The sequence below is a fragment of the Humulus lupulus genome, chromosome 7 (assembly GCF_963169125.1).
Source record: "Humulus lupulus chromosome 7, drHumLupu1.1, whole genome shotgun sequence".
NCBI classification, from domain to species: domain Eukaryota; kingdom Viridiplantae; phylum Streptophyta; class Magnoliopsida; order Rosales; family Cannabaceae; genus Humulus; species Humulus lupulus.
Genome location: NC_084799.1, coordinates 1,812,827 through 1,839,919, shown reverse-complemented (window position 1 = coordinate 1,839,919; position 27,093 = coordinate 1,812,827). Strand labels below are relative to the sequence as shown.

The 27,093-nt window shown below is 36.3% G+C and overlaps 1 protein-coding gene and 2 pseudogenes across 2 annotated transcripts; all 3 read left to right on the top strand.

Moving 5' to 3' along the window:
- Positions 1–9,848: 9,848 nt before the first annotated feature.
- Positions 9,849–14,974, top strand: LOC133790256 (disease resistance protein RPP8-like). Of its 2 annotated transcripts, none has more exons than XM_062227840.1 (5): positions 9,849–11,371; positions 11,477–13,330; positions 13,751–14,187; positions 14,383–14,598; positions 14,680–14,974. In XM_062227840.1, exons 1-2 carry the CDS (start codon positions 10,732–10,734, stop codon positions 13,183–13,185), a joined length of 2,349 nt encoding a protein of 782 aa, XP_062083824.1. In that variant the 5' UTR covers positions 9,849–10,731; the 3' UTR covers positions 13,186–13,330; positions 13,751–14,187; positions 14,383–14,598; positions 14,680–14,974. The 2 variants fall into 2 exon arrangements, with proteins under 2 accessions (XP_062083824.1, XP_062083825.1); XM_062227841.1 differs by having other exon boundaries at positions 13,727–14,187.
- Positions 14,975–16,029: 1,055 nt separating this feature from the next.
- Positions 16,030–26,920, top strand: LOC133790265 (putative disease resistance protein At1g50180; annotated as a pseudogene).
- LOC133789596 (putative disease resistance protein At1g50180) lies at positions 21,663–26,606 on the top strand (annotated as a pseudogene).
- Positions 26,921–27,093: the final 173 nt, after the last annotated feature.

Genomic DNA, 27,093 nt, shown 5'->3' with positions numbered 1-27,093 from the left:
TATGCTTACTAAGATTCTAAAATATATAAGGAATTTTTTTAAAAAAAAAAAAAACTGAAATTCCCGACCCTGGCCCAAACCCGAGCCCTTGGGGTAAAATGACCATAATACCCCTCTCAGAATCCTAAACTCAACTTAGAAAATTATTATTTCCAATAATAATTTTATCCTAGGCCATGTTCGAAATTACAAGTCAAAACTCCAATTATTTCCTAAAATTTCGTTTTCCGATGCTCGAGTCCAATTCACGAGCCCCGAGCCCACCTCTTGACCTTGAGACTTAAAATCAGTAATATTGTACTTCCTAAAATATTTTCTAAGTCCTTGAAAATATTTTGTAGATTCTAAGTCATCAAATCTAAACTTTGAAACTAACTCCCAAACTTGGAATTTTTCTTGAAGCTTACATAATAATTCCCAAGCCTAGCTTGTAAATTATTATACTTGGACAATTAACTAGAGAATTTTTATCCTTAATTCTCAATAATCAGATTTTGATCTTAGAATACCTAATCCCAAGCCTTGCAGTAACATCCTAAAGTTTCGGGACCAAATACCACTTTTTGTCCCCTTTGGTTACAAATTAGTAACCAATAGTAACCAGTTCAAACACATGCATGCTCATGCACGTGACCACCTGAATATGGACTCCCTCACCCACGGCAGCCTCCATGACCAACCCGACTATGCTTGGACCCAAGGTCCCTCACCATGGCAACCACGACTTCATCCCTACACCACCAAGACCACTACCTCGGCCACCTCTGACCGTCACCACCACCGGTCTCCACCACCAATCACCGACAATGCTAATGGACTGCGCATACCCATCACCCACAAGCACTAACAATCCTGTTAGAGAAACAGTTACAAAACAGAAAACAAATCCTAACTGTCTAACTGTTTCTCTAACAGATTTCGGTTTGGTTTTGTATAGCTGTCATTTCGGTTACAACCTTTTCTGTAATCTATGGCCATATATACAAGTTCACAAGGCAATCAACAGTTAGTTGAGCCATCACATTTTTCATCATCATCATCTCTTCTTATTTTCTCTGCATTTTCTCTGTTTCTTTCTCACCAAAAGTTCAAGCTATTCTGAACTCTTTCATGGTATCAGAGTCAAATAAAACTCTAACGAGTATGTCCGATCCAAATCCAAAACCGGTCCAAAAAAGAGAGCCAAAAGAGCCCTTTGTGATTTGGGGATAGTGAGCCAAAAAGAGCCAACGAGCCACTTGCGATCGAGCCGTCCAAGATTGGTGAGCAAAAATAGCCACCATCTTGAGGGGGGATGTTAGTGAATAGAATCCCACATGGAAAGTATGTGGGATCATCATACTATTTATAAGAGCATGGGTTACTCTACTCATCACCAATTGGTTTTGAGATGGAACCTCATGCTTCTTACCATGCACCACTTTCCACATTCTAACAAATCCTCAAAACATCTCAAAGTTCAAGATTTATCCTATAAAACTATCCCCTAGCACTTTAATGAGTGTCTCTAGCCCCAATAAACTGATTAGAACCATGTACAACAGCCCAAAAATTCATATCCACGATAAGGAAGCGAAAACGAACAATCAGAAACGTAAAAACTATGAAGGAAATCTTTGAATATATACCTCTTACTGTGGTCGGTTCTTGGTGTTTTCTTCCTTCTCCTCAACTTAGTCCAAAACACTATGAACACAACAAAACCATTCGACATGAATTTGGTACTCAGAATATAAGAGAAAAATTAACGCAAAGTAGGTTCGGACTTACGTTATTTTTGTATAGGCTATTCTTGCACCGAACTCTCAAAACACTCCCTTCTTTCTCTTGCTTTCTTCTACAATCAAAACAGAGGTTCTAAGGACGTGTCTAAGGTCCATAATCCAAAGAAAAACCAAAGAAATGACTCACCTTACCTTCTTCTTCTTGGACCCGAAGTGGTCACACACTACAAGAACACAATGTGTTCTCTTCCTCATACCTCTCTCAGTTTTGCCCTCACGTTCAAAGATGGCTGAAACAAATGAGGAAAAACAAAGGTTCTAATTCCCTCCCTGGTAACCTCTAAAAACTGCCATGGCTGTTTAAATTGTGTTTCCCTCTAATAAGTATGTGTGCAGCCAAACACACCGTACGCTTCTCAAAATAAAACATTAAAACTATAGCTTAAGAATGATAAATATAAACTATAGTCTAAACACCAAAAATGCAACTTTGGTTTAAACTTATGTCTATGATTTTATGTGAGTCCTTTCAACATAAAATCATAACCTTAATCTCAAAAATTCCTCTTGAATTATTCATAGACTCTTAGTGAAAAAGTCACAAAATCATACTCTAAAATGATTTTAAGATTTTATGTGGATTCCAAACACATAAAATCATATACTTAAACTCTTTAAACAAGATGTCCATCTTAGATTTCTTTCACATCTAAGCCCCCACACTATGGTCTAAAGCGATCAACTCACACTTCATTAATTAAAATAATATTCACCAAATATTATTTTAAGTATTATTCCTACTCTTAAAAAAAAATTCACAGAATAATGTTTACATAAAACACAATAAACAAATAAAAAAAAATTCCGGGTTATTACAGTATGGGTGCTGCTCTTTCCTTTGATTTCACTCCACTGGTGCACATAAAAATATAATATATAAATATTACTTTCAACATAATTTGTTATTCTTAAAGTATGCTTAATTTTTGTCATGAAGTATAATAATGGTGGCATAATTACAAATAATATATAATAGAAATGAATGACTAAAATTTGGAACCTCACAGCACAAGCACGTTGACATAGGCACATAGACAGCCATTTCGAGCTTTATATTCTCAACTCCACCGACCTTGCATAATGCTTATACAGTCAGATGTTTAAATTAAATGTACATAACGTCTTACTTGATGATTTGTTATTGTTCTCATGTTGAAGATGAACTTCTTCCACTGTCTGCAGGTGCTATGGCATTGCCTCCTCTATTCAACTGCTATACACTGTCAGAAATCGTTGACTCATTAGGACTGAAAGACCCCTGTAAAAAATACTGGGTGGACTTGCTGGATTTCTTCCTTGTTGGAGGTGAAATATATTGGCAATCTTTCAGCAGAGACAGTAACTATTTTAAATTTTAGTTATGTGTGTTCTATGAGCCCTATATATCATAGTATGTTGAACCATATGTAGCACACTTTTCTACTATCTTGTTTAAATATATACACGAACTGTTGCTATTCATGAGAGATGAACAACATTACATTGTTACTACTCTTCTGTGTCTTAGATTTACATGTCTGCGGAATGGTACGAGCCAGGTTGCTGTCTGGAGTGACCTCTTCATGGAAGTGTGGCTATTGTCGAAGCTCTTGTACGACGATTGCACAAGTTTGGTGGAAATTTTTTCTCTAGTAAGTATTATCACAGTTTATTTGTTCTAAAAAGGTTGTTGTTAGCAATGCATCTATGTGGGAGAATGTGTGGTGTGTCTTATTCATGCATCTCCATCTAGGCTTTGATGCAGAGCTAAAATGTGATACAAATGATGGCTTATCACTATATGACATTGTTTGGTGTTGTTTTTAACATAATGAACTGTGAATCAGGGCATAAACAAGGACTTTCGAATTGATCATATAGTCGGAAATGACTGGGAAAAAAGAAGTTGATGCTGATCAAAATGTAGTTCTAATATCTGTACCAAGTGTACATAGCCCTGGTCTTGTGCCACCTCAGAAACATGTATTGCATGCTTATCTGTCAGGGACTAAACCTTATGAACTATGGAAAGGATTTGATCATCTCTTAAAGATCAGAGGTACATATATTTAGCTTTGGTATTTTATCAAAGATGAGTTTTTGCTAGCTAACAAAGTAGTTTCGATGCTTCTCTTTTTAGGTTTTGAGTATGCAAATCAGGTAATGTGGAGAGCAGTGGAACATGAAATTGGTCCCGGGTTAAGCAGGGAAAAGTGTGAGGTGAAGTTGGTTGGATCTCCATTGACACATGAAAGATTACTTAGAAACAGAGGAACTTGCCTAATTATAGAGTAGATGATTTATAGTACTTAATTCTTTTTATGTGATTTGTTGATGTAATTAATATATCTCATGTTCCTTGGTTAATATGTCATTAAGGATCCATTGCCATCAATTTCATGTACAATATAATATATTTGTGTAATGCCCAAAATCCCTAATGAAGTTTAATGGTTGGATTAGTAGGTCGGGAGGGCCATAATTGATTTATTATGTCATTAAATGATTAAATGTATGTTTATGTGAATTATATTATAATATGATGTTAAATGCATGCATGTGGGTCCACATTTCATTACAAGGGCATTTTGGTAATTTGGCCCGTTGAGGGCATAATTGTGTATTTTGGGTGCATGTTTGTGATTAATTGTGAAGGACACATTACAATGTAGATTTGTTCTAGCCATTCGGCATGAGACGATCTTGAGTACAAATTATCGGTTTGGTCATAGCAGGTTTAAGTTCGGGGCTCGGGGTGATTTTAATGATTAGAGCGTTGCCGGGAATTAAAGGGTAACGAGATATGAATTATTGGTGTTTGAGGATATCGAGAATAACGGGAATTGGAGAACGTTAATTATGATTAACAGGTTTAGATGATAAATGACATTTTTGCCCTTACTAGCCTTTATAGAGTTTTATATAACCTAGGGGAAATATGGTCTTTTGGCAAGGGTTATATGGGATTCTAGTATGCTGTAGAAAGAGCTGAAGCAAAAACAGAACAAGTTCCCTTTTTCACGTTCATCATCTTCCTCTTTTCTCCTTTGGAGTTTTGATCTCAATTTGAAGAATTAAGCTAGGGAATTAAAGTTTGGAGCTTAGGACTTTGGTTCAACCATTGAAGAGGACTTAAATCTAGCTTGAGGTAAGAATTTATCCATGAAACCTTAGTTATACTATGTTTTTCTATTGGTTTTTAGCTGAGAAATTTATAGTGTCTAGATGAGAATTTATGGAAGATTTTGGAGGAAATTCCCTTGGGTTTTGATGCTTGTATGGTGGATAAGTTGTGGTAACAGTTTGTGGGATTGCTTGGTGATATTGGGAGAGTTTTTATAAGGTTTTGAAATATGTTCGAAGGGGAAAACCAGAAGTTTTTGGCTGAGTATTGGAAGGGGTCGCGACTCTGTTCTAGAGCGTCGCGGCCCAAGCTTGTTGAAGAAGAAGGTGGTGCTGAAGGGGCCTAAAGGCCGCGACGCTTGGGGAAGGGCCACGGCGCTTGAGGCAGGTGCTTGAGGCGGGTTGCCTCTAGTTTTGGCTTTGGGTCGCGGCGCTTGGGGAAGGGCCGCGACGCTTGAGGGTCATTTTGGCCAAAAGTGTGTTTTTGACTTAGGGATTCAAACCTTAGGCCTCGGGATCGATCCTACTACCCGGTTTAGTGGGATTCGATGTCCCGGAGGCTAGGTCTTGGTCCGGGAACATTTTATTACTCAATTTATTGATGGAATCCCATAATTGGTTATGACCAGGTGACCGTTAAGGAACTAAAAGGTTGATCGTTCTCAAGGGTCGTTCTTTTACTATTTCTCGCTTGAACCAGATGTAAGAAAACTATACCCCATATATGACATGCGCGGTTATTATTGAGGCATATTGAGTGTTTAAATGTGGACATGGACTGCATATTAAATGCTTAGCAGATCTTGCTTACTTGTGTGTGGCCCTGACCATTCAGGTTTGGCATTGGTCGCATGTTATTGTCTAAGAGTCAGAAACGGCATAAGCATCACGAATGCAGAGCCGATAAAAGATTAGATCTAATCGATATCTGCATTGAATGACTCATCATGAGAATTAATGCCGGACTGACCCCAAGTTCGATGAAATACTAAAAGCGCTTGTCTAGTTCTATGACTAGTTATTTAGAGCTAGGGCCAGAAGGCCTAGGTGACCCTATCGTCACATGGCTAAAGGGTACGAAACCCACAGTAGTGACTCTATGGTCACTCCCTTGGTTTACATTGGTGACTCGCTCATCGGTCACATATATTGTTAAACCTAGTGACTCGATCACTCATTTGAAAGGTGCGGATCCCAAGTTAGTGACGTATACATCTGTCACTTATCAGTTTAGGACTATAAGTCCTGGATGACTATTATGATCATGGTTTAATGTTATATACACATGCTGTATTGTGTTTTCTTGCTGGGCTTTGGCTCATGGGTGCTATGTGGTGCAGGTAAAGGGAAAGAAAAGCTCACCCAGCTTTGAGTGGAGAGCTTAGGTGGTGATGTGTACATATGCGGCCGCTTGACCACCACGGCCAAGGAGTTCTCTGAGGAACTAGGGGGTTTACCCTATTTTTGCCGCTTAGGTCGACGAATTGTAAATTTCAAATTGTAATGACCATTTTGGATTGTAAATAACTTGTAAACGCTTTTATGGGTCCATGAACAGTTTTAAATAAAATATATCCTTCCATTTTAATTGATTTTACACCTTAACCTATTAATAACACCTAGATGCATGTTTTAACCAAAGAACTCGATTAGAAAGTTAAATTCACGGTTCAACGATCACAGTAACTGTCCTGGGGTAACCAAGACGTTACAATTTGCACATTAATACTTGTTCTCGCTAGTGTGGGTTGTTGATCATTGTTATGAAACCACAAACATATCAACAAGAACATAAAAGAATATAGGAATGGACATAAATAAACAACACAACCTCTTTCATATGGTTAAGCCAAAATTGGGGTTTAATGGAAATTGTTCATTCAGAGAAAAATCTCAAAAGAATACCATGCATTAATCATTTTACTTCAAATCATGTTCCTTGAATTTTTTTTATGGAAAATTATTTGTGTCATTATTAATTGTGAATGCAGTAACTAATACTAACAAAAGTACTATATGATGAAAATGGTGATCATCTCTGTTGACTGTATTTTTAGCCAACGACGTGAGAACGTCAATAACGACAAGCCTTCAAGAGAATGTAAACGACAACAGACAGTTTAATAAAGAAAATAAAGAACACACAAGAGATTTTTATAGTGGTTCAGCCCCGATTATCGGTAATAGCCTAATATACTTAGAGTTGTGATTTATAGATCTGTACTCAAGATCAGATGGACTGAGCCAACTGAGTTTCTTCAGTACATATTGCACAAATACAAGAGTTCTCTCAAATATCAGCACTTTATCTCTCTAGAATACACAGTCTCAATTTTCTCTCTCTAGAAAGAAGAAGCAGAAGAAGACCTCTCTCATCCCATAAACTCTCTATTTATAGGCCTGGGATCCTCAACTGATATCCCCTTATGATAGGGATATTTTATTATTCATCTTATATTTATATTACAATAAATGTTTAAAATACAACTGATTCCTCAATTTGAGTGAGAAATGAGAGATTCCCGGGTGCCTAGACCAATTCTTGCTAGAGTCGTTCTGGGGACTTTGACGTAGTCTCACATGCATGTTGATTACTCCTTCAAGCTTTCCTTGGACCAAAGGTGGTATATGCATGGCTCTCCTCGGACCAAAGGTCATGCAAGCTTGGCTCTCCTCGGACCAAGGTGGTCCGAGCCAACTCCCTTGGCACCTCACCTCGGGTAGGTCCGAGGCAATTCTCTTGTTTCTCACCTGGGAAAACTTTGAGGCAACCTCCTCCATGACATGTCCGATCGGGCATGATGGCCTTCTCCTCGGACCAAGGTGATCCGAGGCACCTTCTCTTGCCTTCTCCTCGGACCAAGGTGGTCCGAGGCATCCTTCTCTCTTGTTTCTCTCCTCAGACAAGTCCGAGCATACCTCCTCCATTCAAGGTCCCTTCAGGCCTTGTGGCCTTCTCCTCGGACCAAGGTGGTCCGAGGCATCCTCCTTGGCATCTCACAACTATGTCCGATCGGACATTGTGTAGGCTCTCCTTGTCAAAATCTAAGTCTCCACTCTTGACTTGCATGGGACTCCTCCTCCTTAGCTACTTACCTTGGACACATTCGAGCCAACACTTAGGAAACCTTGGGAGGCTTACCTCGGACACACCCTTGGGGTCTCCTAGGACCACATCCTCCTTGGGGTCTCCTAGGACCACATACTTCCTTGGGGTCTCCTAGGACCACTTTCTCCTTGGGGTCTCCTAAAACCACTTTCTTGAGTTCTCCTAGGATGCATTTTGTCATCTTTATTGCCATGCCATTGATCTCCAATTTTTAGGTATAACAATCTCATATTCTCATGCTCTTTTACAATGAATTCTAATATGTCAATAACTTCATTCTATATATCAGTCTAATCTAAGTATTATACTCATACGAATGATGTTCCTAACATCTAACATAAGTGAGTGTATTTAATAGGAGGACTAAGAGTGTTCTAGTGTTATTAATAGTGTGACTATGACTGTTATAGTTCTTAATTTCAGTTCTATTGTTTTATAGACTAATTTGTGGAGTACTATCTCATATTATATTTTTCGTCAGTTCTCATTATTATATCATCATCATCATATATTCAGTCTTTTTTTTGGTAAGTACTGTAATTTCTTAAGAAAAACACCACCATCGGATGAGTTATTAAAGCACTTACCTCAGTTTCTCAACTCTATTATTTAAAATATCTCACTTAAACTTCACGTTTTTTATTATACTTCAAATTTTTACAATACATCATACATCCGTTTTTCTATATTTTATTTACATCATTTATACTTTTTAATATATTTTATTATAAAAAAAATCTATAATAAAAGAGAGATGAGAGAGAAATTATTAAAAAACTAATTTAAAGAAGCTAAAGTTGTAACTACATTTAGCTATGTACTATTCATTATGTAAAATAAAAACCATAATACCTCATGATGGAGGTGTTTTTTGGATTATTTTTTTAACTCTTTTTTAGCTATTTAAGATAATCTACTATAAATGTTCTTAGAGCATCTCCAATGGTACACCAAAACACCAGATTGGTGTAGAATCTACACCAAATTTGCTCTAAGGGTGTACCAAATTAATGTAAATGAAGATTCTAGACCAAATTTGGCATCACACCATTTTGGTGTGGAATTTTTTCTTTGCACTTTTAAGCCTATTTTTATTTTTCTTTCAAAAAAACTTTGTATTTTTACCCACAAAAATTAAATTTGATCACATTAATATCTTTAATATTTTTCTAATTTGTATTTTAAGTTTTATAACTAAAATATTAAAAAAAATAAAAAGAAAATACATATATTCTTAAAATTTAGAATATTCAAAAAATAACAAAGATAATAATTGAAAAATTAATATAAATAAATAACAAACACACAACATATTGAGATAAAAAAACAACATAAACTAAAACAACAATTCAATATTCTGGTAGATCATTTGAGGATCCTCCAAGATCATCAAAATATTGGCCAAATGGAGATGAGGAATTTTGTAGACAATGCATATAATAAATATGACATACATTAGTTATTTGGATATTGATGTAAAAAAAATAGTAGGGTCTTTTAAGCAAAAATATTTATTTGGTGTAATATTTGGTGTTTACCTTTGAGTTGCGGATCGATGGTCTTATTAGATGATCCATAATGAATAACAACTTTTGCTTAAAATATAATTAATAAAGGTCATTTAGTGAAAATACTTTACAAGATTGAGTTAGAAAAGAAAGGCTCAAATACATGTAAAATATAGTTTTGATGCTTATAATAATCTCAAATTGCCCTTTTAACCCTCTCGTGGTCGCCCGCCAATGTGGAATGGAATGATTAATTAGCCTATATAATCCACTCATTTGTGTTAGAAAGCAAATAATAGCTCAATTCAAATACATGTGAAATAAAGTTTTGATGTTATCATTTTGCTTTTTAAATGCAACATGGAATAATTTAACTGCTACCATACCACCACATTCAATTAAAATAATTAAAAAACCAAAAACAAATGATTGATTTAAACCAGAGAAACACTTGTCATTTGTCTTTTATGAAATCTTAATTCTGTTTTATATTTATTTATTTACTTTTTAAAATTGTGGTATGAAAAGAAGACGAGGTAGAGATGTTTACAGCAAAACAGTGGCTTTTATAAAGTAAACAAAATTGGTTGAGCTCCTTCCTGGAAGTTGCTTATGGTGGCCGACCAAAGTGAATGATTATTAGCTACTCGACATAAAGAGCCACTCATCACTTTATTAAACTAATAATTGGAAAAAAAACAAAACACAACACAACTTGCTTAAACATTTGTACCGTTATTCACAGTCGAAGTGATCAACAAAACTTGAAACCGAGTTATAGAGAACTCAGAAGAAAGAAGAAAGTAAAAAAGTTATGGCAGAAGCTGTTGTTTCCTGTGTAATTGAAAGACTTGGAGTCTTGCTAATCAATGAAGCCAAATTCTTGTTGGGAGTCAAAGGCCAAATCGAGAATGCACAGAGCAAGCTGCAATGTATGAGCGCTTTCTTACAAGACGCAGATGCTTTTGTAAGAAATGGTGATCAGAGAGTACATCTTTTGGTTGTCAAAGTCAGAGATACTTCTTATGACTTGGAGGATGTTATTGAAACTTAGGTCTTCAAAGTGGCTCTGAAGAAGAACGAAGGTGTGGTGAGTAAACTGAAAAGATATGTTTGCATCTCCAAGAAAGGAATTGATGTCCATGGAGTTGGATCAAAGATAGAGGAGATCTCATCTAACATTGATACTTGGACTTCAGAATTACAAAAGTATGGAGTACATGAGTCAATGGTTATGGCAGCTGGAACATCTTCAAACCAAGTTCGTGAGCAAAGACGACGGGCTTATTCTCATGTTGTGGAGAATGATGTTGTTGGATTTGAGAAAGACATCAAAGAATTGGTAGCCCATTTGACTGGGAAAGAGAATCCTCAAAATCCTAGGGTGATCTCTGTATGTGGGATGGGTGGCTTGGGGAAGACTACCCTAGCAAGAAAGGTTTATCATCATCCTCAAGTCAGGAGTCACTTCGATTGTTTTGCTTGGGCCTCGATATCTCAACAGTGTAATAGACGCAACGTCTGGGAAGAAATCTTATTTGCTTTCACTTCTCCCACCAAGGAAAGAAGAGAAGAAATCAAAATTCTCAGTGATGGTGAATTAGCGGAAGAGCTCTACAACTTTCAGAAAGAGAAGAAATGTTTGGTGCTCCTCGACGATATATGGTCCACTGACACATGGGATCTTCTAAAAGATGCATTCCCTCGAGGTGACATTGATAGCAAGATTTTACTCACTACTCGAATGATGAATATAGGTCCTTATGCGGATCAACATTGCTACATCCATAAACCTACGTGTCTCGATGAGAATCAAAGCTGGGAGCTGTTTCAGAACAAATCTTCATATTTTGGAAAGGATCAAACAAGTAATATATATTTCACTCTCAATTTATCATACATTTTTTTCGTTGGTCTTATATGAAAAGTTAGTAATACATAGCCTTTATACATGTTTTGGTATACGTTATCAGACATAAAAGATGCGGAAAGAATGGAAGCACTAGGGCGAGAGATGCTTAAAGAATGCTCTGGTTTGCCATTAGCTATCATTGTGCTCGGAGGGCTTCTTTCTACGAAACACTCAGTTGATGAATGGGAGGAGATGAAAAGAAATGTGGTGAGATACATAAGTAAAGGCAGAGAGCATGGTGACTCGGAATGCCATGGTGTTTCATGGGTGTTAAGTTTGAGTTACGATGAGTTGCCATTTTACTTAAAGCCTTGTTTTCTATACTTGGCTCGTTATCCTGAAGACGCCATCATACAAGTAAAAGAATTATGTCTTATGCTCATGGCAGAAGGTTTTATATCGCCAAAAAGACATTCAGCGGAAACTATGGAAGATGTAGCATATGATTACTTAAGTGAGTTGGTGGAGAGGAGCATGGTTCAAGTAGAAAATTGGGGTTTAAGAGGAAAAATGAAAACATTTCGCATTCATGATCTTATGCGAGACTTGTGTGTGTCTAAAGCTCAAGATGAGAATTTTCTACATCTTATTGAATTGAGGAATCAGTTGGAAGAGCCACCAAAACCTGTATCTACCGTAGCAAGGAGAGTTTCCATTTATTTTCATGGTTTTTCTCATGATAATTTTTTTAGTTTTGTTGATAGCAAAAATGGCTCTGTTAGGTGCCTTACTGTAGATGGGGGAGGTACCACACAACAAGTATTGAGACGTGGGTTTAATAGGGTTTTAATGCTTAGAGTTTTAAATCTAAGTTTCCTGATCAATAATGATTTGAAGTTGCCTGAAGAAATTGGAAAGCTTATTCACCTAAGGTTGTTGAGTATTAGTTCCATTGTGGAAAAGATCCCATCTTCTATTGGTAATTTGAGATACCTGCAGACTTTAAAGTTAAGACTGGAGAGCGATGAAAGAGTACCAGATGTAATCTGGAAGTTAGAACAACTTAGACATTTACACCTGTCCATGGGGTTTGGTCAACTGGCGTTCAAGTTGAGGTTACCTAACATTAGAAATTTACAAACATTGAAAGGTTTTTCAACTGAGTGCTTTCATTGGAATGATTTTCTACAGTTGAGGAATCTCAAGAAATTAAGGATTTCTCTGGGTGAAAATTTGGAGAATATTTACCACAATCCCCCAACCGTCACATTTGATTGTCTTCGGCATTTACAAGTGTCTAAGGATATAAGGACTACTATAGATATTGTTCCTGTGATATTAAGCTACCCTCAAATTTATAAGCTTAAAGTAGAGGGGACAATAGTAAAATTACCAGAATACAACCAATTCTCCCCAAACCTTATCAAGTTACACTTGGAATATACTGATCTTAAGGATGATCCAATGCCAACCCTAGAAAAGCTATCGAGTTTAAGAGTCCTTTCATTATGTGTTGATAGTTTTGTGGGGAATGAGATGGTGTGCTCAAAAGGAGGTTTCCCTCAACTGGAATCTCTTCAGATTAGATTTCTAGAAAACTTAGAAGAGTGGAAGGTGGAGGAAGGGGCCTTGTCTAGTCTTCACTTTTTGAGGATTGTTAGCTGCTGGAAATTGAGGAGAGTTCCTGATGGATTAAGATACATTACTACGCTTAAGGAAATGAAGATTAAAGATATGCCTAGGGAATTCAAAGAAAGGGTGGAGGAAGGAGGAGAGGATTTTGACAGAGTAGAGCACGTGCCATCCCGTGTATTTCTCTACTGTGATTAAGAATGATGTAAGTACAATTAATGCAGATGAGCTGGAGCGAGAAGACGATGAGCTGTTTGTTTGGAGTAGTTCCGGAGAGCAGGGGAATGCCTGCTGCTCACTCCTTTAATTTCAATCCACTCCACTCCGCTTCACTGTGGCACAAGTAATAACTCAATTCTCTTCTCTTCTCTTCTCAATATTAGACTTTTAAGATTATGATGGTCAGTTGAAATATAAACTAGAAAATTAAAAGTGCACATAAAAATATAATATATATATATATATTACTTTCAACATAATTTGTTATTCTTAAAGTATGCTTAATTTTTGTCATGAAGCACAATAATGGTGGCATAATTACAAATAATATATAATAGAAATGAATGACTAAAATTTGGAACCTCACAGCGCAAGCACATTGACATAGGCACATAGACAGCCATTTCGAGCTTTATATTCTCAACTCCACCCACCTTGCATAATGCTTATACAGTCAGATGTTTAAATTAAATGTACATAAAGTCTTACTTGATGATTTGTTATTGTTCTCATGTTGAAGACGAACTTCTTCCACTGTCTGCAGCTGCTATGGCATTGCCTCCTCTATTCAACTGCTATGGCATTGACTCATTAGGACTGAAAGATTCCTGTAAAAAAAAACTGGGTGGACTTGCTGGATTTCTTCCTTGTTGGAGGTGAAATATATTGGCAATCTTTCAACAGAGACAGTGACTATTTCAAATTTTAGTTATGTGTGTTCTATGAGCCCTATATATTATAGTATGTTGAACCATATGTAGCACACTTTTCTACTATCTTGTTTAAATATATACATGAACTGTTGCTATTCATGAGAGATGAACAACATTACATTGTTACTGCTCTTCTGTGCCTTAGATTTACATGTCTGCGTAATGGTACGAGCCAAGTTGCTGTCTGGAGTGACCTCTTCATGGAAGTGTGGCTATTGTCGAAGCTCTTGTACGACGATTGCACAAGTTTGGTGGACAACTTTCTCTAGTAAGTAATATCACAGTTTATTTGTTCTAAAAAGGCTGTTGTTAGCAATGCATCTATGTGGGAGAATGTGTGGTGCGTCTTATTCATGCATCTCCATCTGGGCTTTGATGCAGAGCTAAAATGTGATACAAATGATGGCTTATCACTTTATGACATTGTTTGGTGTTGTTTTTAACATAATGAACTATGAATCAGGGCACAAACAAGGACTTTCGAATTCATCATATAGTCTGAAATGATTGGGAAAAAGGAGTTGATGCTGATCAAAATGTAGTTCTAATATCTGTACCAAGTGTACATAGTCCTGGTCTTGTGCCACCACAGAAACATGTATTGCATGCTTATCTGCCAGGGACTGAACCTTATGAACTATGGAAAGGACTTGATCATCTGATATCTGAAAGATCAGAGGTACATATATTTAGCTTTGGTCGTTTATCAAAGATGAGTTTTTGCTAGCTAACAAAGTAGTTTCAATGCTTCTCTTTTTAGGTTTTGGGTATGCAAGTCAGGTAATGTGGAGAGCAGTGGAACATGAAATTGGTCCCGGGTTCAGCAGGGAAAAGTGTGAGGTGAAGTTGGTTGGATCTCCATTGACACAAGAAAGATTACTTAGAAGAAACAGAGGAACATGCCTAATTATAGAGTAGATGATCTATAGTACTTAATTCTTTTTATCTGATTAGTTATTGTATTTAATATATCTCATGTCCTTGATTAATATGTCATTAAGGATCCATTGAAATCAATTTCATGTACAATATAATATATTTGCAAATTAATACTTGTTCTCTCTGGTGTGGGTTGTTGATCATTCTTATGAAACCACAAACATATCAACAAGAATATAGGAATGGACATAAATAAACAACACAACCTGTTTCATATGGTTAAGCCAAAATTGGGGTTTAATGGAAATTGTTCATACAGAGACAAATCTCAAAAGAACACCATGCATTAATCATTTTACTTCAAATCATGTTCCTTGAATTTTTTTTATAGTAAAACTATTTGTGTCATTATTAATTGTGAATGCAGTAACTAATACTAACAAAAGTACCATATGATGAAAATGGTGATCATCTCATATTCTCATGCTCTTTTATATTGAATTCTAATATGTCGATAACTTCATTCTATATATCAGTCTAATCTAAGTATTATACTCTTACGAATGATGTTCCTAACATCTAACGTAAATGAGTGTATTTAATAGGAGGACTAACAGTGTTCTAGTGTTATTAATAGTGTGACTACGACTGCTATAGTTCTTAATTTCAGTTCTATTGTTTTATAGACTAATTTGTGGAGTAATATCTCATATTATATTTTTCGTCAGTTCCCATTATTATATCATCATCATCATCATCATATATTCAGTATTTTTTTTTTGAGTAAATATTGTAAGATTACAGAGATGTGAGTTGTCAGTAGTCTTATGTGTGTGAGATTACAGAGATCAATGTCTAATGCAAAATTTAGCTGAGAAACTGCTGAAATTGATAATGCAAGCTATAGAATGGACAGCAGTGGACAAGTTTAATAGCATCCTTTTATCCTTAGTGGATTTTTTTTTTGAGCACAATAAAATGGTAGTAATAATGTCCTGTACGTACCAAACTCAAAAATTGTCATTTCTTATCAGTGCTTTTTCACTTCATGGGAGACTATATTACTATAATATATTATTAATGACATTATTTTCTTAAGAAGATAAGAAGATAAGTATTCCACTATATTGAACCAAAGATATGTATGGATGTCTAATCTTCGGGGACCATATTGAAAAGTACGTATAGTATAGTTGCTTTTGAAATGAAGGAATCCTCCAAGTTACTCATGGTCCCCATACAGCTAGCTAAGTGACTGATGGCTTTCTGGTGGCTCACCAATGTTGAATGAGAATAATAATTTCGTTCCTTCCTTGAAATTTCTTGTTGTGTTGCCCACCAATTATTTTAGCTACTCTTCCTAAAGCACCACCGAACAAGAAAGAGAGAAGGAATTTATTCACTAAAGAAGAAGAAGAAGAAGAAGAAGAGATGGCAGAGGCTGTTGTTTCCCCTGTGATTGAAAGACTTGGAGACTTGCTACTGAATGAAGCTAAGTTCTTGTCTGGAGTCAAAGTCCAAGTCAAGGATGCACACACCAAGCTGCTATGGATGCGCGCTTTCTTAAAAGATGCAGATGCTCATGTAAGAGATGGCGATGAGAGAGTGCGCCTGTGGGTTGTCCAAGTCAGAGACACTTCTTATGACTTGGAGGATGTTATTGAAACTTATGTCTTGAGAGTGGTTTCCAAGAGGAACGGGAGAGGTGTCATTAGTGTACTGAAAAGGTATGCTTGCATCTTCGGCAAAGGAATTTATGTCCATAAAATTGGAGCAGAGATTGAGAAGATCTCAACCAGCATTGCTACTTTGACTTCATCCCTACAAACATATGGCATAAGAGAATTAAGGGTCAAGGAATTGGGTGAAACTTCATCAAACAACATCCAACCGCAAAGAGACTCGAGGAGAGCTTATTCTCATGTTGTGGAGAATGTTGTTGTTGGATTCGACAAAGACATCGAAGAATTGGTAGCTCGTTTGATTGGGAAAGAGAATCCTCGTAGCCATAGAGTGATCTCTATATGTGGGATGGGTGGTTTGGGGAAGACTACCCTTGCAAGAAAAGTCTATCATCATCCCCAAGTCAGAGCTCACTTTGATTGTTTTGCTTGGGCATCAATATCTCAACAATGTGTAGTGCGAGAAGTATGGGAAGGAATTTTATTTGGTTTGACTTCTCCAACACAAGAAGAAAGGAAGGAGATTAAAAGAATGGGGAATGATGAGATAGCAGAAAAGCTTTACAACCTTCAAAAACAAAGAAACTGTTTGGTACTCCTCGATGACATTTGGACCACTTCCACCTGGGATGGTCTGAAAGCTGCATTCCCTCAAGACGAAACCGATAGCAAGATTTTACTCACAACTCGAATAAAGAACGTAGCTTTTCATGTTGATCAGAATGGTTTCATCCATCAACCTCAGTGTCTAAACGAGAATGAGAGCTGGGAGCTGTTTCAGAAAAAAACTTCATGTTTTGGAAAGGATCCAACAAGTAATATATTCCACTCTCACTTTATTATATGTTTTTTTCAATTAAGAGTATTCTTTAATCTATCTATCCCGTTTTATCATTATACTTTAAAAAAATTAGTAATATATCGAATTTATACATGTTCCAAATGTAATGTCAGTTTAATTGCTTTTGTGCATTTTTGGTGTATGTAATCAGACTCAAAAGATAATGAAAGAATGGGCGTACTAGGGCGAGAGATGCTCAAACATTGTTCTGGTCTACCATTGGCCATCATCGTACTCAGTGGGCTTCTATCTATGAAACACACAGTTAATGAGTGGGAGGAAATTAAAGGAAATGTAATGAGATACATAACTAAAGGTAGAGAACATGATGACTCAAAATACTCTGGTGTTTCATCAGTGTTAGGTTTGAGTTATGATGAATTGCCATTTTACTTGAAGCCTTGTTTTCTTTATCTGGCTCATTATCCTGAGGATGCCACCATACAAGTAAAAGAATTATGTCTTATGCTCGTAGCAGAAGGTTTTATACCTTCAAGAGGAGCTTCAACTGATTCCATCGAGGATGTGGCATATGATTGCTTAGGTGAGTTGGTGGAAAGAAGCATGATTCAGGTAGAAAAGTGGGGTTTAACAAGAAAAATGAAATCATTTCGTATTCATGATCTCATGCGAGATGTGTGCTTGTCTAAAGCTCAAGATGAAAACTTTCTACAATTTAATGATTTAAGGAATAGAGGGAAGGAGCCACTAAAATCTGTATCTAGAGACATAAGAAGAGTTGCCATTTATTTTGATAGTGTTGATGATTTTCTTCCTTTTGTTGATAATATAAATGGTGCTCTTCGGTGTCTTATCATAAGATTGGAGGAGCCCAAAAAAGTATTGAGACCTGAGATCAATAGCTTTCTCATGCTTAGAGTTTTAAAGGTAAGTCGTAAGGGTAACTTGAAGTTGCCTAAAGAAATTGGAAAGCTTATTCACCTAAGGTTGTTTAGCACTACCGCTGTGGAAAATATCCCATCCTCCATTGGCAATTTGAGATGTCTACAGACTTTACTGGTAAAATCATTCGATTTCATTGTCAAAGTACCAAATGTAATGTGGAAGTTGGAACAATTGAGGCACTTATCCTTACCCTATGATCATGGTATGCCGGACTTTAGTAAATGGTTGAGGTTACCTAATCTTATAAATTTGCAAACATTGACAGAGGTTCAAATGAAGTACCTTGATAGGAATGATTTTTTGCAGTTGACGAATCTGAAGAAATTAGCGATTAGAGTGGATAGAAATTTGGAGAGAATTTTCCAAGATCCCACAACTGTCACGTTCGACCGTCTTAGGCATTTACAAATATATTGGCGTTTTGAAGGGGTGAGAGTAGATATTGTTCCTATGATATTAAGCTACCCTCAAATACTCAAATATATAAGCTTAAAGTGCGGGGCAGAATAGTAAAATTACCAGAATACAACCAATTCTCCCCAATCCTTATCAAGTTAAAGTTGGAATATGCTTGTCTTAAGGATGATCCAATGCCAACCCTAGAAAAGCTATCGAGTTTAAGAGTCCTTTTCTTACGGGCTAGCTATGAGGGGAATGAGATGGTGTGCTCAAAAGGAGGTTTCCCTCAACTGGAATCTCTCTACATGGATTGCCTAATCTGCTTAGAAGAGTGGAAGGTGGAGGAAGGGGCCTTGTCTAGTCTTCGGATTTTGGGGATTAATTATTGCTGGAAATTGAGGAGAGTTCCTGATGGATTAAGATACATTACTACGCTCAAGGAAATGAAGATTAAAGATATGCCTAGGGAATTCAAAGAAAGGGTGGAGGAAGGAGGAGAGGATTTCTACAAAGTCCACCACATCCCATCCCGTATATTTCTCAAGTGTGACAAATGATGTAAGTACATATATCTATCTTGTTCACAAGTTTTAAACTCATTCCATTCCATTGCTTGATAGTAATTTGTATTCTTAATGACATTTCTTTGTTAATGCAGAATGAGTGAGAACACGACGAGTTCGAATAGCAAAGTTTATATATAATAAGTTTGGAGTCTCGCCCCTCTTTGTTCTCTGGCTTCAATCCAGTCCAGTGGTCCTCTTCCTCTTCCACAAGTATTAGCTACTCAATTCTCTTCTCAATGTATTGCTTTATATCCTCATTTTAACACCCAATTAAATTTGATGTTACAGGTTGTAGATGATTCATGGATGGCGTACCTACCCGAACCTTAATTCTTCTCAAGCATTGGCTTTGGCCCCACACAATTCTTCAAGGTGGACTCTCAGATATAAATCATTTGTGTCCTCTTTAGTTTAGTATTGCACTTATGCAGTATGACCCATATCATGCAGTACTCAGAATTTTAATTATTTCTACTTTTCAGGACCTTGAAAACACATGGTAGCTAGTCCAAATTCTATTCCAGAATGGCAAATACGGCTGGCTGGTATGTTTGACTAATTCATCTTTCTGTCACTCCTTTAGATTATCTACAATTTGAGGGTGTATTCTTTAACTAAATCTGCATGACATGCTTTTATAATGTAAAATAAGAGAGTTGAGAGGAATTTGTCTTTGATAAAATTTTCATTCACTTAAGTTTTACCTGTTGCTTTGCTACTTTGCTTCTCAAAAAAGATCTGTTTATTTTTTATCCAAAAACTTACACAAGTGTTTTTTTAATTATCCAAACTCAAATTGCATATATTTTTTTGATTAAGTGTTAAATTTTAACCATAGATAATTTTAAGTGCGACTACTTTTAACTTTACAACTTGAGTGTGTCTCAATCATTGATCATTTTGTACCCTTCCTTTTTCTCAATGGTATTACTATTGATGCAGGGTGAGACTGATAGAAGACCATGAGTTCGAGTAGTAACGTTGTGATGGAGGAGGAGGAGAATCTCTACTCTTCCCGCAATTAATTAATTAATCGTTGAATAATGTTTGGATTGTGTATGTGTTGGCGTGTTTTACTTTGGTGTGGCTTTTCTCCACGCAAATTTATTTGTTGCATAATGTTTGGATTGTTTGTTTGTGTGTGTGTGTGCTTCTACAGTTTTAATGTTTCATTCATAAGTTACTATATTTTGGGTGGAGGTCATATCTCTACTTTTCTATGAAATGTATGTTATTTTCATAAGCAAAAAACATGTCTTTGGGTGGTATTCAGAGTGTTCACTTCACTTCACACACTTTCGAAGCTTTTTCAATTTCACCATTTTGTTTCGCCCATCTTGGCGCGCAGTTTCAACGGTCAAAAACCCACTTCATAGTCAAGTGGGGCCGTGACACTCCTTTGGAACACAAGTGATAACTCAATTCTATTCTCTTCTCTTCTCATTTTACAACCCAAGCTTGATGTTTAAGTAAGCTTCAGGTACTAGATGTTAAGTATTCTCCATTTTCTCCCCATTTCACATGTGTTCAATCACTTTTCACATGCTTATAGAATTTTGAATTTCCTACAGAAGTTGGAAAGCTTATATCCACCTACGATTGATTAGTGTTATAGATTTAGGCGTGTGAGGAGAAGATTTGAGATGTATGCAAACTTGTGATATTAGATCGAGTATTTTTCAAGAATAATAATCTTGATTTATATATATATATATACACCTTGGAATACATGCATATATATATATATATATATATAAACACAAACAATGCGGTTGCAGAGTGTTGGAAATAAGAGAATAGAGAGAAATGTGATATTTATTAATGAATAAAGTCTGTAGTTGCAAATGCAAACAAGGCTGATATTTACACTAGTCAAGACTGAAATAACTGCCTAACTACATTGTTCACTAATTAATGTGTTTTTATATGAAATAATTATGTACAGTAAAATTGTTCTCTGTTCTTCTTGATCATTAATAACCACAAAACAAACTCAGCAACAGCAAAATCAACACAACAGAAAAACCAACTAATTAATAGATAACCAATAGATAACCTCACCGAAGCTCTTGTATTCCTTTCTATTTCAGAAGATCTTAGTTGAGTTTTCTGTTAATCACTTCTTGGTTTCCCGCTCCTTTTTCCCTCTCTTTGTATCTTTTTACTATTCAGCTATAAATAATAAAGTCTCATATCTCTGGTGCATTTACAGAGATCATTTTATCCAATTCATCTTCTCTTAAGTACTCTTATTCATTTACAGTGTGATGGTGCTCCTTCCTATGAGTTGCATATGGTCTTTGTCTCTTTGATCAGTTTAAAATAGTCATCGAAAACAGAGAAAAGATGGAAACTTGCACAAAGATATTCAAATCCACATATACACCTAAGCAAACTGAGAAAAACAGAAAGATTATTTAATGACATTTTTCAATTTAAAATAATCATTGGAAAAAAAATGATATTCAAATGCACATGTGCCCCCAAGGAAATCGAGAAAAGATAATATATTTAATGATTAATTTAAAACAATAATTGAAAAGGTGTGTGTGTAATGGCAGAGATCAATGTCTTATGCAAAATTTAGTGAGAATACTAATAGAATTATAAGAAAACTGTCAGAGGACTACTATACTTGTTTTCTGATTACAGATATCAACACCATACAGATACAGTTGGTCAAGTACACCACAATTGCACCTTGAGGAAATCGAGAAGCAAAATATGATATATTGCATAGATTTATTCAAACCCACATGTGCAGCAGCAGAGGAAATCGAGAAAAGAAAATTATATTTAATGAAAAAGATTTGTTGATAATTTAAAGCCATTGTACAAAGTTGGCAAAGGAAACTTGAAACACAAAATTTATTTGCAGAAGAAGAAGATATGGCAGAGGCTGCTGTTTCCTTTGTGATTGAAAGGGTTGGAGAGTTGGTACTCAATGAAGCTAATTTCTTGTGTGGAGTCAGAGGCCAAGTCGTGGATGCACAGACCAAGCTGCAATGGATGTGTGCTTTCTTAAAAGATGCAGATGCTCATGTAAGAGATGGCGATGAGAGAGTGCGCCTTTGGGTTGTCCAAGTCAGAGATATTTCTCATGACTTGGAGGATGTTATTGAAACTTACATCTTGAGAGTGATTTCTAAGAAGAATAGCAGAGGTGTCATAAGTGTACTCAAAAGGTATGCTTGCATCTTGAAGGAAGGGATTGTTGTCCATAAAGTTGGATCAGAGATTGAGAAGATCTCATCCAGCATTGTTACTTTGACATCAAATTTACAAGCATACGGTATAAGGGAATTAAGGGTCAAAGAAGGTGATACTTCTTCAAGGCATATCAAGGAGCAAAGAGAGTTGAGGCGAGCTTATTCTCATATTGTGGAGAATGATGTTGTTGGATTCGACCAAGACATCAAAGAACTGGTAGCCCTTTTGACTACGAAAGAGAATCATCGTAGTCATAGGGTGATCTCTGTATGTGGGATGGGTGGTTTGGGGAAGACTACCCTAGCAAGAAAGGTTTATCAACATCCTCAAGTTAGAAGTCACTTTGATTGTTTTGCTTGGGCCTCAATATATCACAATGTGTAGTACAAGACGTTTGGAAAGGGATTTTATTTGGCTTCATGACTTCTCCCACACAAGCAGAACGACAGGAAATCGAAAGCATGAGTGAGAGTGAAATAGCCAAGAAGCTTTACTACTTTCAGAAACAGAGGAAATGTTTGGTGCTCCTTGATGATATTTGGACCACTTCAACTTGGGATCGTCTAAAAGCTGCGTTCCCTCAAGAGGAAACAGATAGCAAGATTTTACTCACTTCTCGGGTAAAGAATGTAGCTTTGCATGCTGATCAAAATGGTTTTATCCATGAACCTCACTGTCTCAACGAGAACGAGAGCTGGGAGCTATTTCAGAATAAATCTTCACGTTTTGGAGAGGACCTAACAAGTAATGTACTTCACTATCTCTATTATATAAATATATATTCACTTTAAGCCCTACCGGCTCTTTACTGTTTTTGACTCGTGAACAGTTTTCGGCGCGATTATTTTTTATGACCGTGTATATTGTAGTTGTTTAGAGCATCTGCAAATTTTCAGAAAATTCCTAATAGTATTTGAACCTAGTTTTCGGTACTGTAAACTATTTAGAATTTTCTAAAAATCGCGTTGATACTCTAAATAGCTACAATATACACCGTCATAAAAAAAAAATCACACCGAAAACTGTTCAAAGGTCGAGAACACTGAGAACCTACCGGTAGGGCTTAAAGTGAAGCCATGTAAGAGAATTGTCCTATATATATATATTACAATTGAGCCTACTTTATGCATGACAATTTAGTAATATAGGCTTTATCCATGTTCCAACTCTTAACTGTCATTTAAATTTTTGTTTTGTACATTTTTGCCATATGTTATTAGACTCAAAAGATAGCGAAAGAATGGAAGTACTAGGGTGAGCAATGCTTAGACACTGCTTTGGTTTGCCATTAGCCATCATCGTGCTCAGTGGGCTGCTATCTACGAAACACACAGTTCATGAGTGGGAAGAGATGAATGAAAATGTAATGAGATACATAACTAAAGGCAGGGAACATGATGACTCAAAATACCATGGTGTTTCATCAGTGTTGGGTTTGAGTTATGATGAATTACCATTTTACTTGAAGCCTTGTTTTCTGTATTTGTCTCGTTACCCTGAAGACTCTGAAATACAAGTAAAAGAATTATGCCTCACACTGATAGCAGAAGGTTTTATATTGCTAAGAGAAAGTTCGATGAAAACTATTGAGGATGTGGCATATGATTGGTTAACTGAGTTGGTGGAAAGGAGCATGGTTCAGGTTGAAAATTGGGGTTTAAAAGGAAGAATAAAATCATTTCGTATTCATGATCTCATGCGAGACTTGTGCTTGTCTAAAGCTCAAGATGAAAAGTTTTACAATTTATTGATTTGAGGAATAGAGAGCAGCCCCTAGAAGCTGTGTCTTCAAATGTACGGAGAGTTGCCATTTATTTTGACCATGACGATGAAGATGAAGATGATCGTGTTGATGATTTTTTTTGTTTTGTTGATAATACCAGTGACTCTCTTAGGTGTCTTATTGTAGATAATGTTTATCCCCCCAAAAACCAAGTATTGAGACCTGTGCTCGATCGTTTTCTCAAACTTAGAGTCTTAAAGCTAAGTTTTCGTTATGGTAATGTAGGAGAGAAGTTGCCTAAAGAAATTGGAAAGCTTATTCACTTGAGGTTGCTTAGTATTGGAGGTTGTATTAAAAGTGAAATCCCATCTTCTATTGGAGATTTGAGATGTCTGCAGACTTTAAAGTTGCCACGAAATAGGAAAGTACCAAATGTAGTGTGGAAGTTGGAACAATTAAGGCATTTCTACTTGTACAACATGTATGCACATAATCCATATGATGTAGCATTTGGAAAATGGTTGAGGTTACCTAATCTTAGAAATTTACAAACATTAGCAGGTGTTCAAACCAACTACCTTGATTGGAATGATTTTCTGCAGTTGACCAATCTCAAGAAATTAAAGATTGAAGTGGAAAAAGATTTAGGGAGAATTTACCACGATCCCCCAACTGTCACATTCAATCGTCTTCGACATTTACAAGTACGTAATGGTGAAGACATCATGATAGATATTGTTCCTATCATACTAAGCTATCCTCAAATTAATAAGCTTAAACTATCGTTGCGTATAGTAAAATTACCAGAACACAGGCAGTTTTCCCCAAACCTTATTAAGTTAGTATTGGTTCATACTTATCTCAATGATGATCCAATGCCAATCCTAGAAAAGCTACCAAATTTAAGAGTCCTTTACATTTATGATTCTAGCTTTGTGGGGAATGAGATGGTGTGCTCAAACGGAGGCTTTCCTCGGCTGGAATCTCTTCGAATTAATTACATAATTGACTTAAAGGAATGGAAGGTGGAGGAAGGGGCCTTCTCTAATCTTCGTCTTTTGAGTATTATTATTTCTACTTTTCAGGACCTTGAAAAACATGCTACCTAGTCCAAATTCTATTCCAGAATAGCAAATACTGCTGGCTGGTATGTTTGACTAATTCATCTTTCTGTCATTCCTTTAGAATATCTACAATTTAAGGGTGTATTCTTTAACTAAATCTGCATGACATGCTTTTATAATGTAAAATAAGAGAGTTTAGAGGAATTTGTCTTTGATAAAATTTTCAATCACTTAAGTTTTACCTGTTGCTTTGCTACTTTTCTCATATGTAAGATGAAACTCTTTAACACTACGTAGCTTTTTCATCCAAATAGGACCGTGGGGCGCTCTTGGATATTGTTGACACAAGGACTGAAAGATCCCTTTATAAGGAACTAACTGGGTGGAGTAGCTGGAGTGAAATATAATGGTATTCTATTCTCTCAGTTATCTGTATCCTATGAGCCCTATCATAACAAATTGAATCATATACAGCACACTTTTCTGCTATCTTGTTTAAATATATATACTATGAAATGTTGTTGTTCATGAGAATTGGAACAACATTAATTACATTGTTATTGCTTTTCTGTGTTTTCAGATTTACAGGCTTGCAGAATGGTACAAGCCAAGCCATGTTGCTATCTGGAGTATCCTCTTCATGGAAGTGGGGCTATTGTTGTATGAAGAATGCAGAAGTTTGGTGAAGAGCTTTCTCTAGGAAATCATGTAGAACAAATTGTAGTTGAAAAGTAATATCACTAAACTGTGGATTGAAACCAACAACTCATTCTAACATTTGGACTAAATTAACATGTTATGCTGCAGTTTATTCGTGCCAAAAAAGTTGTTAGCAATGCATCTATGTGAGATACTGTGAAACTATTACCAAGTGATGTTGTTCCATAGTCATATGTAGTCGTATCAACACAGCTCCACAGTGCAAATCATTAGTGCACCTCCATTTTGGCCTTGATGCTGAGGTGAAATGTGATATAAAAGACAAGACAAATTGAGAAATATTGCTAATAAAATAAAATATATGATGGCATATCAGATTGTTTGGTGTTGTTTATAACATAATATATTATGTATCAGGGCATAACCAAGTGCACTTAGGCCTGGTCTTGCACCACCTGGGAAACATGTACTGCACGACTGAACCTTATGAACTCTGAAATGGACTTGACCGTCTAAGCACCGAATTCAAAAACTCTGAAGCCCATCATAGGTACATAAATTCACCTTTGTTCTTCCATTAAAGATTGAGTTCTTGCTAGCTAACAAATTAGTCTCAATGCTTATCTTTCTTGGTTTTGGTTATGCAAATCAGGTTATGTGGAGAGCAGTGGAACATGCAATTGGTCCCTGGCTCAGCAGGGAAAAGTGTGAGGTGAAGTTGGTTTTGGATCCCCATCGACACATGAAAGAGTTCTAAGGAGAAAAAGATGAACATATGGGCCAGCCATAGAAGCTGAAAAAGGCAGCTTTCCCTGGCATAGGACTCCCTGCAGTTGCTGCTAGTGGAGCCATTGTGGCCAATTCCCTAGTTTCTTTGTCTCAACACTCCTAAAGCCTTGATGCCATAGGAATCTGAATACCCTTTTGATTATTATATATTCAACTGTGAAATCTACACTTGTAATCTATAGCATGGTATGATCTGATATAGGCATGCATACCTGTCTTTGACACCTATATTATATGCTTTATTGGCACCGACCTACTATTAGGCTTGACAATTTGAATGAACCACCGAAAGGTAGTGTAGAAAGAAACAGTGGTGAAAAAGTTTAGAAGGGCATGCTCCATGCAAAGATATCTGTATATGTATAAGTTGAGGACCACCAGCCAACAACCCCCTAATGCCACAAATCATCATCATTATAGCAGTCAGCATATTTTTTTTGCTAAGACATTTTAGG